Below are 16,905 nucleotides of genomic sequence, written 5' to 3'. Positions count from 1 at the left end.
CAGAAGCGTGAGTTCTACCTTGGATAGTCTTCTGAGGTAATATAAATAACATCTTGATCTGATACAGATGAGGAGAAGGGCACAAAATTTCCATTTTGTAAAGGTAGCAGCTCCAACCCCAGCAGTTCACTGTAGGCTTGGTCAGAAAGCACGAATTCCAGAAGGTGAAGCTTGCCTTGGGCATCGCCCGGGTGTGGGGACTTCCTCAGCACCTGCCGCACCCACGCGGGCGTCACCTTCCTCACAGGCTTGGCGCTGGAGGCAGCGAGCTGAACGGCAGCAGCGAGATTGGCCGGCACCTTGACAATCTGCTTCCCTGAGCTCTGGAGGTAGTCGAGCACGGTTTTTGTGTATTCCAAACTTTCGTCCAGTTCTGAGAAGTAGGCCTGCTCCAACTTGACCCAGTCGTTGCTAATGGAATACAGGACCGCGTTCTGGAACAGCTCGTTGAACAGAGGCTCCAACACGGGCCGCCAGTGCACCTTGACTTTGCTTGTGTCGGGCCAAAGCTTATAGATGATGTCAACTGACAAGGGAAAATCGGAGCTCCTTTCTGTCTCGAGACGTTTTATGGAATCTAAGATCAGAGTCGCGTAGGCTTTAGGGACGACGTTCACAACAAGAAATTCATTCCACAAGGCTGCCGGGTCTCTCCACTGGTCCAGCTCTCGCCACTTTATGCTTCTGCGATTGTCAGTCAGGCCAAAGAACCCGCTGATGTGAACCGGGAGGCCTGTTTTGCTCTCCTCACCCGGCGGCAAAGGAAGAAAGCAGAAGGCTTTTCCTGGGAAATCAGCTGTTGCTCCTTTTTCTTCATCATCTCTCAATAAAGACATGGCTATTCCAATGATTGGGACAAATTTCAGTTCATCAGCTAAAGAATCAAGTTTACCACTAATCCCTCGCCCACCCACACTGTTACACACCAGCCAAGATGTTTTTTGTGCGTCCTTAGTACTCTCATCTTCTAAAACTATATTTAAGTGATATGTTACACAGGTTATGCTATTGCTTGGAATCTTTTTACAATAGTTACTTATAGCAGTTTCCAGGATCTTTACAGAATTGGGCCGCTCATGTTTCAGGGCCTTGTTCTCATTAGCAGTTACCCTAAACACCAGTCTGTCGGTTCCATCGGCCTCTCGGATGTGTAAGGAGACATCCTGCACACTTTTCAGGAAGAGCAGCACTGTGTCTGCATCTGCCCTGAAAGATTCAAACAACTCAAGAACCTTCTGCTTGTTGTAGAGGTTACTACTCAGCTGGGAAGGTTGTAGGCGGAGAGGGAAACGGAAAAACGTTCCTGGAAAATTGGCATTTACAAACGTTTCCTTGGTGCTTCCAAAAATGCCAATAAACGGTGCAAACTGGTCTGAAAGTTCACTAATTTCTTTGCTGTCATCTTTGAGATTCCAACATTGGCCTGATTCATGTGGACCAAAAAGGGTTTGATGAGGATCTAGCATCCCAATCTGGTCACCACTAAATATACAAGGAACATCTGCAAAGAAAAATTCAACAGTCATGATCAACTCTGAAATTTAATGGACAATTATAATTACAATGTACAATTACTATCAAAACAGTGTATGTGGAAAAGCATAAACCATAAAGTGACTCTAACACAGATTTATCTAAAAACAAACTAAATTTAGCTCAGAAATTTAATTCTCTGAACATGAAATCTAATGATTTCTCTTTTGATTCAGTAAGTACCAGGCAGAGAAACTTTAAGGATTACTGTGAAAACATAAGATAAATCTTCAAACACCTACGAAACACTTACCACATGTAAAGGGTATCTGGATATTTATACTCAGCCCCCACAGCCACCTGAACCCAATTATACAGAGTTGCATCCTACACTCAAAATAAACACTTCAACCACAGATTCTCCGAAAAGTGGGGGAGAGAAATCAGAGCGCAGGTGACTCTGCCCACCACGTTACTCGGTAGGCAAAGGCCCTGGGGTGAGGCTACAACAAGCCCCCCTGGTTCACTTCTCACGCCGAGCACACCTCACCACGTGGAACCCAAGAGCAGTGCTGCAAGAGACGTATTTTTTATACGGCATGCCTCCTAAAACCAACAGCAACTGTTTCACCTGCTTCTCAACCACAGACAGAATATTTCGACAGAGGCAGAAAAACTAAGTATGTCAGATGCTCTGTACTTAGAGAAATTCTTCACCATGGTGCCTTTCTAAGGACTTCCTGAGAGTAATTGTGACGTGTTTTGCCTCACATGCTAACTTTAGCACCTAACCTTCATGCAAGATGCACGTTAATATTTATGGTCATCAACACCAGGCCGAGCTGTCACACCACAGATTCCTAAGCTTCCAGGTATTTTAAGTAGGAAATGTGATGTCCACCAACCCAGCCACTAAATCCATCAACAACATGGTGGGATGGCACTCTCATCTGCGCTCCCTTTACATCACGTCTGCACTCCCGTTACTGAAATTATGTCAGAAAGATTCCTGACAGTTGTAAAGCATGATGCATGACCTCTGCAAAGCCTCAGATTAGAGCACAGCACTCCAGTTAATACTGTCCCACATAAACATGCTCCTTTACCAACGGGGAACAAACAAACCCACAGTGATGCGCAGATGTTGGCAGTCAGCTTGACCCTCTGACTGAACAGTTCATTCCTGTACGACAGTCTCCGCACTTAGGCAATTCATGTATGTGCCCCCATAAAATTTTAAAACTTCCACAGACCTGAGGGGTAACTCACAAATGGTTGAACATATCAATGTTAACGTTCATGTATAACTGTTACATAATACTGTGAGATATGATTTAATGTATGATTTAAGTTACACAATAGATTATAATAATATAAATGCAATCAAAATAGAGGCTTACTAAAATTGGGCTATAGTGAGGGTGACCCAACGTCCCACTAGGCAAGGGCAGTCCCAGTTCAGGCCAGCGGTTTGAGAATGACACCACCCTCTTCCACCCTGATGAGTGCTCCGGTTTGAACAGTAAGTCATAGGGTTACCCTCGCTATAGCTACAGCTCTGCCAGCCAGCTCAGTCTCTCCTCCTGCAAGTTCAAAATACAAACAGAGTTGGAAACTAAACCACTGCAAGTGCCAATTCCATGAAAAAAACTTTTTTAGCACAAACTACAGTAAATACTGAGAGCTTTGACTCTGGAAGAATAGCCATCTACTCTTAGAGATGTCTACACCAAGAGTTTAAAGTACTTCCTATTGTAACCACAAACCGGAATCCTCATATTCTTTCTAGATTCAAAACATGATTTCAAAGTAATCTTTAAAATACTCAAAAGTTTAAGAAGAGTAAAATTTTTATCAGGAAAATGCTGAGAAACCAGAATCAAAGATCTTCACTTTGTTCGTTATTCAATTCCACTGAGTATTATACTTTCCTCTTTAATCTCCTAATATTTAAAAATATGTACAAGAAAATCTGTGAAAATCCATTTGTCTGACTCAAAGATATTCAGTGTAAAAATTTTTAGAGTAGTACTAATTTGAATAGGCATTTGAAGAGTTACATTTCAAACTTCATGTAAAATGACTTAACATATAATATTACACTGATCCCACCAGATCACGACATTAATATTTAGCATCACATGATGAAGCTTTGGTGTACCGACCATGGTAACTTTAGAAAACATGGATAATTCACTGGCATACTTCTTGCCACCATCAGAGAATTTGGAAAAGATGCCTTTTAAAAGTATCATCTCCAAAGTTAACCAAATAAATTACAAAATATAGGTTAAAATAATTTTCATGACCATGACCCAAAAACCAAATACTATACCTGTTATATGATAGACAGAATTAAACCCAATTCCAAATCTTCCAACCTTCAGGGGGTCGTCCTTTTTCCTGCTTCTGGCTATTTCCTGAATGCCATGCCAGTCCTCTGGGGTGAAAACTGCATTGTTGTATACATACAAAGCCGGCCCTGCGTGTGAAAGCGCACATGCAGTATTCAGAAAGAAGTAAGCCGTGGTGTTCAGTCCTCTGTCAAGAGCTTCCTCTACATAAAACTGCTTATTCCATGGGAAGATGGAAAGAAGTAAATAGAATGACTGAATTCTGCATTGTAATTCCGATTTTCACAATAAGAGTAAAAACACAAACTAATGGTAAAAATAACTAGCAGGAAAAACAAAATTATTGCTGGCCAAAACTCCAAAAAGGGAAAATTAAGGATGTTATGATACTTCGACATCCAAACCACAGAGCAAATGAGGAAGTAAGAGTATAGTTATTACTTTATAAAATTTTTTCCTAAATGGCATATTTAAATCATTTTGTAAACAGGATAACCTATAAATGTACTAAGGAGACTTGCTATCTAAAAAAAACCTTGTTAATATATTATTTCATAAAGAGAAAAATAATCCTTTAGTCATGTTAATAATCACCCTGTTTGTTTTTGTCAGCCTCTGGATTTTTCTATACAAGGCATTACCTGTATAACTAAAACAATCATTAATGTGACAAATTTTAAAATCAGCACTTCAGAATAATACTATCCTGTCTTCAAAGTAGCTCTTTTAAAAGGTTATCTCTGTAATTCAAAATATTTGAATTTATAATGTGAATTTATAATTCAAAATGTTTTTGGAACACCACTTTTTGAAACTTCATCTTAACATTCTTTGAATATGTTCAACTATAGTAATTCAACATATTTAAAAATAATTAACATTGTTCTTTCGGGGCACCTGTGTGGCTCAGTTGGTTAAGCATCTGCCTTCAGCTCAGGTCATGATCTCAGATTCTGGGATCGAGTCCCTTGTGGGGCTCCCTGCTCAGCGGGGAGTCTGCTTCTCCCTCTGCCCCTCCCCCCACTCATGCACGCGTGCAGACATGTGCACACTCTTTCTCTCTCTCAAGTAAATAAATAAAATCTTTAAAAAAAAAACATTGTTCTTTTAAAAAGTTACTGAAGTATAACACACACACAATGAAGTGCAAAGATCTTAAGTGCACAGCTTGATGAATTCTTACAAAGCGAATAAACCTGTGGAACCTTCATCCAAATGAACACAGAGAACCTTCCAGCACCCCCCAGAAGCCTCTCTTCACACGCCTATAAATTCAAGCTCAGATATGGGGATGTTGGCTATCGCTTGTTTTACAAAAATGGCCTGGTGCTGTATGTAACAGACTAAGAATGGATAGGAAAGTAGCCAAGACTGCCGAGGGCTGAGGAGGAGCACGCAGTGGCTGAAGCGGACTCCGGATTTCAGACCCAGCTCTACCATTATCAGCTCATCACTTCCAGCAAACAAAAGTCTGTAAGGCTCAGTGTCCCCATCTGCTCGTCTGTAAAATAAGGACGAGAATAGTATCGCCTCACAAGGAAGTGTGGAGGCTCAAATGACACAATGCAAATGAGGGCCCAGCACAATGCCACCAGAGTAAACCCTGAAACAGTCAGATACTGTGACTGTTGTAATCATACCGTGACTATGGTATATGACATGTTAAGTATTTATGATTAGCAAAATATTGTTATAGTTCTCCTAATAAAATAAGTATCCTAATTGCCAACAGCTAACTGTAGCTGGTCTGAAACGGCATCTGGTGAACAGTGTCTGGTTCTGCCTACTCCAAACGTCCATTAAAAATACCTATGAAGACACAGAAACAGGGACCACAAAACCATACAACACTGAACACCGGGACTGAGAGTGAACCTCTGCCAGAATCCAGAAAGAACTTGTATAACTAGAAGGTCTATGGAAGGGAATTAAAAATCCAGCAGGGAACACACCACGTAACCCGGCATGCCAGGAGCAAAGCAGAGCTGCCAGCCTGGAGGAAGACCTCCCTTCCTTCCCACTGTCAACCCAAAAACCCTCTGTGGCCCAGCTGCTTTTAGAAAACATCTGTCAAGTTACAAAACAGATGCATGTTCTTACAAATTCAAACAAAGTAGTGCTTCTAATGAAGAAGAATTTCCTCCTCACAACCTCACTCTCCAAGGTTACCTGTCTCCCATCAGACCCCATCAGTGAGCTCCTAGAAAGAAGGACACAGGCAGCAAACACCCCTGTTTGTGGAACTGCTCTGTACATTGGCTTCCAGAGCACACCTGACACACGTGCATGCAGGCTTCTGGAGCGCACCTGCCGGACACACATGTACACCGGCTTCCGGAGCACGCGTGACACACGGCTAGTCAGTGACTGAACCAGGTGGCACTCAGATGAGCCCACCTCAGCCAGCAGACAAATGGATGAGGCAGCTCGATGCATCGCTCTTCACTGGCTTCTTTATCTAGCAGGCATAATCCAGTTCTTATTTCAGATTTTAATCACGGTATTATCTGATTATCCTCATTCTGGAATCATACTCATCCTGGTGATTTAATCTTGAATCTCACTGAATCTCCACCTCCATCTTGCAGGTCAATTTTAAAATACCCCAATCCACCCTGATTGAAAAGGTGCCTCTTGGTTCTGAGAGTGAAATAACAAAAGAATAAACCTCTTGAGAGAATTTTCTCGAACAGAAGTTATTTATCTGGGAAGGAAAGGTGAGCAGCAGGCCTACAATCTACTTTCTCCTTTTGAAAAGGAATAGGGGGAGAGGGAGGGAGAGAGAGAGAGAGAGAGAGAGGGAGAGAAGCCAGCCAAATCTCCTTGTAAACATGCTGATGACAGATCTCTGGCAAACACACTAACACTACCTGCTAGCAGAGGAGTCTAGTGGATGCTTTTAGAACTTCCTTATTATAAGTAAACCTGGAATTTACAGATTTATGAGACAGAACTCCCTGAAAAAGTCACAAGCTATTTAATTATCAGAGAAAACCGTGCACATGTTTTATGATGTATGAAATAGCTCCTTTTGTGTAGGTGATGACCTGCGTCCATCACTCAGAGGCCACCTCTGCTAACCTTAGGCCCACGTGTATCCAACACATGAATGGACCTAGCGGGAGGTGCTGGGAGTCCAAGACTTCTCCACACTTCCTTCACTGTGTCTCTTAATTAATCACATCCTTGAAATCCTTACTGGTGTGAAAATGGGTGAGATCTCCTCATTTCTATGCACCTGATTTGACAGATTGAGTCTTTTGTCATCTGATTACATAAAAAAGAACAAAAACAAGGTGGACTGAAAAGTTCTCTTTTGCAAATTTAAGTATCAATAAAGGGAAACAAAACTAAGATCCAAGAAGATAATACCAGTTAAGACAACATTCACATCCGAACATAAGAGAAAGATATTCTCAAATATGCAAGAGCATGGAGGGTCCTCAACAAATATTGTTAAATAAAGGTATCAAAGATCATTTCTCCCTACTTTTATGTGTCCAAGTTTATTTTAAATCAGCTTATCTGATAATAATTTAAAGAGCTTACCTCTAAGTATACAGCTGACCCTTGAACAACATAAGGTTTGAACTGCACAGATTATACGCGGATTTTTTTCAGTAAATGTATTTTCTTTTTCTTATGATTTTAACATTTTCTTTCCTCTAGTTTACCATACTGGAAGAATACAGTACATAATACATATAGCATACAAAATATGTGTTAATTGACTATGTTATGGATAAGATGCTTCTGGTCAATAGTAGGTTGTTAGTAGTTAAGTTGTGGGGAAGTCAGAAGTTATACACAGATTTTTGACTGCACAGGGGTCAGCGCCCCTAACGCCCACATTCTTCCAGAGTCAACTGTACTTACGCCCAAATTCAGTTAAATAATCTTGTTTCAAGTATTTTTTTTTTAAACAAGGTGAAGTCAAGGCTGGAAGCAAAAAATCCTAGACTTTAGGTAGGAGTTTGAAGCAAAACACTTCTAGGATCTCCTCACACCTTTATGGCTCTACAGTACACACATATTAATATCAGTGTGACACCGGACATAAAATTTTCACAGATGAGCCCATTTAATCCACAAAATAACTTGGAGGCAGGGGCACCTGAGTGGCTCAGTCAGTTAAGCATCTGTCTTCTGCTCAGGTCATGATCTTGGGGTCCTGGGATAGAGCCTCGCGTCGGGCTCCCTGCTCAGCAATCTGCTTCTCCCACTCCCTCTGTGCTCGCTCACGCGCTCTCTCACTCGCTCGCTCTCAAATAAAATCTTTAAAAAATAGTAACTTGGAGGCAGATTTTGTTCTTATTACCATTTATAGGTGAGCAGACTGAAATTAAGCAGGGCCGAGCCATCTGCTTAATCATGGTGCATAAATATGGGGATTGGAGTGGTCGCTGGGCAAACCGGTGCCCAGTGGAGACATGCCTTGTGGTGGGCCCGTGCAGGATCAGGACCTAAACAAGAGCCTCCTCTCCACACCTGGTATCTTTCAACAGTAGTTATAATAAATCAGGGAATCCTAAAACCAGGACACCCGACTTGATACTCCTTTCTTTATAAAACTGGACAACGGTAGAGAGACGGCCTGCCCCCATCACCAAGGCAGGAGGGGTCAGGGCTAGAATGGCAGCCTCCTGGTGTGTTAGGTCTCACTGTCTTCACACAACAAACAAGTACAACTTGCCTATCACAATCTGACCAAAGAATGAATATATCAGCTCTAATAAATATTAAATATACAATGTTCAGGTATTTAACAATTAATGTTGATTACTCTCCTAAATCATAAAACATCTTTTCAAAAATATAGGACATGCACCTTTTTAAAAGTCTGTCCAGGGAAGTCTGAATCAATCATTCTTATTTTCAATAACCTTCCATCATATATAGTCATTCTATTACATATAATCATATGTAGTCATCTGTATCATATATATTATCCTACTGACTTTTAAGTTGCACTAAAAGTTATGAACATTCTTTTGAACACAGCACGTCAAAGAGTAGGGCAGAGGTATCAGGAGTTGATTGGTTATAGTTCTCTTACTGCCTTTCCATTCATCGTCCCTATTTCCTTGTCTCCTTTAATCCTTCTTCCCAACCCACATTAAAACACGTCAAGGGTACCCTAAACGTAGAAAACAATACTTCTTTCTAAAATGCAGAGAAGTGTTACATATGTGGAAAGGGTGTCCTTCTGTCTTGCTAATAATATAACTCACGTTCACTGAATAGAATAAGAGGCTTATGTGTTTACGTTGTTACTTTGAGTTTCAACATTTTTACTCTTTATTCTCTAAAAATACTGACTTACAGACTCCCGTCCATCAAAAGCAGAGAAAAACATCTGAAAAAGTAGAATTAAGTATGCAAAGAAATGCAGTAGGCATGGTAATTAGACCATTCATCAGAGTATTGTAAAACACTAAAAATTACCTGTTAACACATTAAACGAACCTTGTTCCTAATTCTTGATTCTTACCCTGATATTGTGCCATATCTTTTGACCAAAGAGTCTCCGTTCCATACTGAGTTTCATCATATAAAAATTTAACTTCTGTGGCCCCCGCATCTTCTGCATTCTGAATTAATTCCTAATCAAGAAATACACCAAAAAATAATATTTAATACTAATCTGCTCATCTGCCCATTTACCTATAACATTTAAAAAGAATTACATTTAAGTAACAGAAACCCACAACTGGCATCTTTACCTTTAAATCTGGTGGGGCTATGACTGCAAGTAATTGCCACAAGCATTGAGAGGATGGTTGAGAGCTTATGAGTCCTTCTCCAATTATACACCTAAAATGCGATTTTTAACTTGCTATCTCCTCGCCCCCAGTACAAATCCTGAGACTATAACTCTCTTATTCACAATCTACCCAAAGCCTTCATTCAAAAGAAAGTACTCCGTTTCTGAAAGCAGCATGGATTGTTCTGTTTCTGGGACAGATACCTTCTTCTCAAAGTAGTTACCAAATACAGACCTTTCTTTATCACTTCCTTATCAAACTTACTTTCTCTTTGGAGACATGTATGTATGTACTGATTATTATTCTGCATTCTTGAGAAGTTGGGTTATGAACCTGTCTTTCCCCTGCACTAAAGCTGAAAGCTTCTTCACAGTCAGGACTGACTCATTCCTTTCTCACAAAGAAGGTAGTAGTGTTACTTGTTTGGTGGATGGGTGGTCATACCTCTGCAACGTAGAAAGCAAAGAGCAAACTACAAGATTTATACCCATAGGTAGCCACAAAAAAATCCTCAGTCTCAACAACCCCAATCACTTTGGCATGCCTACCAAAAACAGGCTGGGCTCTGGTCCATTTGAAGGGAGCACCAGGCTCTGAAATAATTTCAGAGTCCAACTCTTAAAGCCAACACCATAACCATCAAACCTGAACTCAAGATATTATCTCTTGTTTATTGTGGACCTTGTCTAAAGCAAAGTCAACAGATGACAACTGCCTGGAGAAGCTCTGGCTTAGACCAAACCAAATCAAGTGGTTATATTTTAAATGGATGGATCTTTAAAACACAATAATTTACCCTGTATTATTCACCCTAAATGAGGGGAGGGAGTGGTGAGGACAGACAAGAAGTAAGGAGAGCTTATACTGATCCTCTGACAATGCCAACAGCAAACCCTACAAGAGACTCCTTTTAGACCTAAAGACACCTACAGACTGAAAGTGAGGGTGTGGAGAAGCATCTGTCATGCTAATGGCCACCAAAGAAAGCCAGAGTAGACATATTTATATCAGACAAAAGAGATTTTAAACCAAAGACTGTAACAAGAGATGAAGAAGGGCATTATATCATAATAAGGGGTCTATGCATCAAGAAGATCTAACAACTGTAAATATTTATGCCCTCAACTTGGGAGCACCCAAACATATAAATCAATTACTAACAAACATAAAGGAAATCATTGATAATAATACAATAACGTAAGGGGACTTTAACACCCCACTTACATTAATGGACAGATCATATAAGCAGAAAATCAACAAGGAAACAATGGCTTTGAATGACACACTGGACCAAATGAACTTAACAGATATATTCAGAACATTTCATCCAGCAGCAGAACAACATTCTCTTCGAGTGCACATAGAACTTTCTCGAGAATAGATCACATACTGGGTCACAAATCAGGCCGCAACCAGTAGAGAAAGACTGAGATGATACCATGCATATTTTCAGACCACAATGCTATGAAACTTGAAGTCAACAAGAAAAAATTTGGAAAGACCACAAAAAATGGAGATTAAAGAATATCCCGCTAAAGAATGAATGGGTTACCCAGGATATTAAAAAAGAAATTAAAAAATACACAAAAGCAAATGAAAATGAAAACACGACAGTCCAGAACCTTTGGGATACAGCAAAGGCAATCCTAAAAGGGAAGTAAATTGCAATATAGGACTACCTCAAGAAGCAAGAAAAGTCTCACAAAAACTAACCTTACACCTTAAGGAGGTAGAAAAGAACAGCAAAGAAAGCCTAAAGCCAGCAGAAGAAGGGAAGTAATAAAAGATTGAGCAGAAATAAATGATACAGAAACAAGCAAACAAACAAAAAAACGAACAGATCAATGAAACTAAGGGCTGTTCTTTGAAAGAATTAATAAAATTAATAAACCCCTAGCCAGACTTATCAAAAAGAAAAGAGAAAGGACCCAAATAAATAAAATCACAAATGAAAGAGGAGAGATCAGAACCAACACCACAGAAATACAAACAATTATGAGAATATTATGAAAAAGTATATGCCAACAAACTCAGTAATCTAGAAGAAATGGACATATTCCTAGAAACATACAAACTACCAAAACTGAAACAGGAAGAAATAGAAAATTTGAACAGATCCATAACCAGCAAAGAAATTGAATCAGTAATCAAAAATCTCCCAACAAACAAAAGTCCAGGGCCAGATGGCTTCCCAGGGGAATTCTATCAGACATTCAAAGAAGAATTAATACCTATTATTTTCAAACTGTTCCAAAATATAGAAATGGAAGGAAAATTTCCAAACTCTGAGGCCAGCTTTACTCTGATTAAAATCAGACAAAGACCCCATTAAAAAAAAGAATTACAGGCCAATATCCCTGATGAAAATGGATACAAAAATTCTCAACAAGATACTACCTAATAGGATCCAACAATACATTAAAAGAATTATTCACCATGATCAAGTGGGATTTATTCCTGGGCTGCAGGGGTGGTTCAATATCCGCAAATCAAACCACGTGATATACCACATTAATGAAAGAAAGGATAAGAACCATATGGTACTCTCAATAGATGCAGAAAAAGCATTTGACAAAATACAGCAGCCATTCTTGATAAAAACCCTCAACAAAGTAGGGACAGATGGAATATACTTCAACATCATAAAGGCCATATACCAAAGACCCACAGCTAATATCATCCTCAATGGGGAAAAACTGAGAGATTTTCCCCTATAGTTAGGAACAAGACAGGGATGGCCCGTCTCACCATGACTATTTAACATAGTACTGGAAGTCTTAGGCTCAGCAATCAGACAACACAAAGAAATAAAAGGCATCCAAACTGGCAAGGAAGAAGTCAAACTTTCACTATTTACAGACAAGATACTCTATGTAGAAAACCCGAAAGACTCTGCAAAAAAAAATTGCTAGAATACATGAACTCAGCAAAGTCACAGGATATAAAATCAATGTTGCATTTCTATACACCAATAATGAAGCAGCAGAAGAAGAAATCAAGGAATCAATTCCATTTATAATTGCACCAAAAACCATAAGATACCTAGGAATAAACTTAACCAAAGAGGTAAAAGATCTGTACTCTGAAAACTATAGAACACTTACGAAAGAAATTGAAGTGGACACAAAGAAATGGGAAAAAATTCCATGCTCATGGGCTGGAAGAACAAACATTATTAAAATGTCAATACTACCCAAAACAATCTACACATTTAATGCAATCCCTATCAAAATATCACCAGCACTTTTTTAAGGTTTATTTATTTTAGAATGAGAGTGTGTGCACACACGTGAGTTGGGAGAGGAAGAGAAACACAAGCAGACTCCCCATTGAGCTCGGAGCCCAACACAAGGCTTAATCACACAACCCTGAGATCATGACCTGAGCCAAAACCAAGACGCTCAACTGACTGAGTCACCCAGGCACCCCACCATCACCATTTTTGTATGGAACCAGAAAAGACCCCAAATAACCAAAATAATGTTGAAAAAGAAAACCAAAGCTGGAAACATCACAATTCCGAACGTCAAGCTCTATTACAAAACTGTAGTCATCAAGACAGTATGGTACTGGCACAAGAACAGACACAGACCAATGGAACAGAATAGAGAGCCCAGAAACGGACCCACAGCTATATGGTCAAATAATCTTTGACAAAGCAGGAAAGAATATCCAATGGAAAAAAGACAGTCTCTTCAACAAATGGTGTTGGGAAAATTGGACAGCCACATGCAGAAGAATGAACCTGGACCACTTTCTTCCACTATACACAAAAATAAATTCAAAATGGATGAAAGACCTAAATGTGAGACAGGAAACCATCAGAATCCTAGCAGAAAACACAGGCAGCAACCTCTCTGATCTCAGCGGTAGCAATTTCTTACTAGACACATTGCCGGAGGAAAGGGAAACAAAAGCAAAAATGAACTACTGGGACTTCATCAAGATAAAAAGCTGCACAGCAAAGGAAACAGTCAACAAAACTAAAAGGCAGCCTGTGGAATGGGAGGAGATATTTGCAAATGACATACCTGATAAAGGGTTAGCATCCAAAATCTATAAAGAACTTATCAAACTCAACACCCAAAAAACAAATAATCCAGTTAAGAAATCGGCAGAAGGCATGAGTAGACATTTTCCCAAGACATCCAGATGGCTAACAGACACATGAAAACATGCTCCGTATCACTCATCATCAGGGAAATACAAATCAAAACCACAAAGATATACCACCTCACACCAATCAGAATGGCTAAAATTAAAAACACAGGAAACAACAGATGTTCCCGAGGATGAGAAAGGGGAACCCTCCTACACTGTTGGTGGGAATGCAAACTGGTGCAGCCACTCTGGAAAACAGTATGGAGGTTCCTTAAAAAAGTTAAAAATTGAACTATCCTACAATCCAGCAATAGCACTACTAGGTATTTACCCAAAGGATCCGTAAGTAGATTTGAAGGGATACATGCACTCCGATGTTTACAGCAGCATTATCAATAATAGCCAAACTATTAAAAGAGCCCAAGTGTCCATCAACTGATGAATGGATAAAGAAAATGTGGTATATTCATACAATGGAATGTTACTCAGCCATCAAAAAGAATGAAATCTTGCCATTTGCAACAACATGCATGGAGCCAGAGTGTATTATGCTAAGCAAAATGAGTCGGGCAGAGAAAGACAAATACCATATGATTTCACTCAAATGTGAAATTTAGGAAACAAAACAGATGAATGTGTTGGAAGGGAAAAAAAGGAAACAAACCATAAGAGACCCTTAATGATAGAGAATAAACAGGGTTGATGGAGGGATGTGGGTGAGAGGATGGGCTAAATGGGTGGTGGGTATTAAGCGAGCACTTGTTATGAGGAGCACTGGATGTTATATGTAAGGGATGAATCAGTAAATTCTACTTCTGAAACAAAAAAACATAAAAATAAAAATAAAAAATAAAAACAAAAAAATTTAAAAATAAAATCACTAATGATGGAGCAATCCCCCTAATCAGCACCTATCTGATTATGACTACTTAAATTCAATTAAATATACCTAATCCTACTCTCTAAAAACTTAGTAACCAAACTAGAAAACTAGAAACTAAAAAATAAAATGAGGGCCAAGATGTTAAAGGCAATAAACACTAAATAAATTAACTAGAAGAAAAATGCATGATAGTTGATCTACTCTTACGGTTAATTAAGGAGTTTCCTCATTAGGCTTAAACACAAAATCTAATTTTTGCTGTATCTTCTACTATTGCTTTCTTCTATGGTTGTTCAGGTTTTGGGGTTCTTTTGGTTTTCAATGAGTGTATTCAAATAGAAACAAATAACTAAAATCATTATCCTATGAAATAAATTCTCCTAAAAGGCAAACCTCTAAGTCCAGCTGTTGAATGTGTTCATGGCCCCTGAATGTGGGTTTTGCATTATTTTGTTCGTCTGGTCAACTGCCTGGTTTATAAAGGCTCTGCAAGATGTTTCACATACCATTTATAAAATTACATTATATACTTACATAAAATGACAGAAAGAGTGTTCTTAGAGCAACACTGCGCTTGATCACAGCACACAACAACCTAATGAGTTCCTCTGCCTCTGAAACCTCATGTATTTACAATGGCTGCATTTTCAACCCATCCCATCCAGCATATGCACTGCAGGCATAGAGGGAAAGAAATACTGCTATTTAAATCTAAACAAAATTTTTACAAAGTTAAACGCTACTGGGATTTCCAACTCATTTTACTCCATCTCATTTTTACCAAAGTAAATTCACACACGTACACAACACATGCCCTACCTTAAGAATCTGCCCTCCTTCTGGATATCTTCTTAAAATGTCCTTGAGAAAGTCAACAAGTGGTGGAGTTGTCTGACCAAATCGACCTAAAATACAGAACACATTTAAAATATGATTTAGAAAAAAAATCCCATGACTGTTACCAATGGGTTATTTGGTTCCAGGACATAGTAAAATTATACAAGTTATGACTTCATACATTTTACTGCAGCACTCAGGTACAAAAAACTAAATCAGACTCAGTAGAAAGCAAAGCAGACTCAATTTATCGAATCTCAAGACTTTTAATTAAACTACAAAATTCAGGTTTTAAAAAATGTTCAAAAATAGACTATATATCACAAAAGATTAATTCAAAAATAAAAAGCATGGGGGGTGAGGACAGGGATTGTTGCCATTTTCCAAAGCAAATGAAATAAATGGCATTATTTTGTGGGTACTTTGCCACTAAATAATAAGCCAGAGATAGTGGTGTCTATTATGACAGTGTTAATAATCTCAAACTCAACCGATGTTCTGATTATTCGGAGATTGGCATAGTCAATGTCCCAGGGGCTGTCTGGTTCAAATAGCCTTAGGCATTTCCTAACCGAGAGATTCTTAGAACTGACTGACCCGGTTGCCTTCAGAGAGGTGGTAAAACGCAAGTATAGAGAGGATGGGGAAAGAAAAGTTAACTTCTCAGATGCACAGGAAAAAAAAAAATGTGTATATCATTAAAAAAGAACTCTGTGCTTAAAACAATGAAATCACCACTACAAATTCATCAACATCATTTTGGCACAGTGCCCACCAGGACCGAGCCCCACCCAGCAGGACTCTGCTGCATAGGGTGTGATACCCCACACGTTCTTATAATTCACTAGCTCCATCCACCCTTGCTTTCCTCCAGCCTGGATACCCCCTCATCCCATCCCATGGAATATACTTTCATTTCACTTTTAAAACGTAATCTTTATGCAACTAAAAATGGCATACGCTCCTGGTAAAGTCAATGTAATACCTCCCCCTTTCAAGCCTTTTGATTGAAGGTTTACAAAAAGATGACAATTTTTGAAAGTCAGATCTCCAATCTTGATCCAGTCAGGTAACTGAAAAAAAGAAAAGAAAATGTATGAAAAGCAATATTGTTCCTAAAACTGTACATTCGAAACTACCTTAATTTTTTTTTTTCACTTAAGAAATAATGCTTGTTAACTGTTCTCATCAGGAAATAAGTTGCTCTGGAGAAGTGAGTATTTCAAAAAACAGAAACTCAGTCAACAATTCTATTTAACTAAAAGGATTTTTCTTAACCTAAAGGATTTTAACTTAAACCTAAAGAATTTTTCCTTAAGTAATTACAAATAAAGATCTGCTTTAAAATAACTTAAATTTTTTGGGACCCCTGGGTGGCTCAGTCGGTTAAGCGTCTGCCTTCGGCTCAGGTCATGATCCCGGAGTTTCAGGATAGAGCCCCACATGGGGCTCCCCGTTCAGCGGGATGTCTGCTTCTCTCTCTGCCCCTCAC

The 16,905-nt window shown here is 39.2% G+C and overlaps 1 protein-coding gene across 5 annotated transcripts in view; it reads right to left on the bottom strand.

Annotated features, from left to right (window-relative positions):
• SACS (sacsin molecular chaperone) overlaps positions 1-16,905 on the bottom strand; it is a 96,490-nt gene that overhangs the window by 25,226 nt on the left and 54,359 nt on the right. For all 5 annotated transcript variants that reach the window (XM_078070566.1, XM_078070568.1, XM_078070569.1 and 2 more), the window contains 5 exons: positions 16,399-16,486; positions 15,396-15,481; positions 9,319-9,430; positions 3,809-3,955; positions 19-1,501 (listed from right to left, as the gene is read on the bottom strand). In XM_078070566.1, coding sequence (XP_077926692.1) covers positions 19-1,501; positions 3,809-3,955; positions 9,319-9,430; positions 15,396-15,481; positions 16,399-16,486 — 1,916 coding nt within the window. The remainder of the gene's footprint in view (positions 1-18; positions 1,502-3,808; positions 3,956-9,318; positions 9,431-15,395; positions 15,482-16,398; positions 16,487-16,905) is intronic.

Source organism: Halichoerus grypus, chromosome 4, assembly GCF_964656455.1.
Source record: "Halichoerus grypus chromosome 4, mHalGry1.hap1.1, whole genome shotgun sequence".
Lineage (NCBI taxonomy): Eukaryota > Metazoa > Chordata > Mammalia > Carnivora > Phocidae > Halichoerus > Halichoerus grypus.
This window is presented reverse-complemented; position numbering and strand designations above follow the sequence as displayed.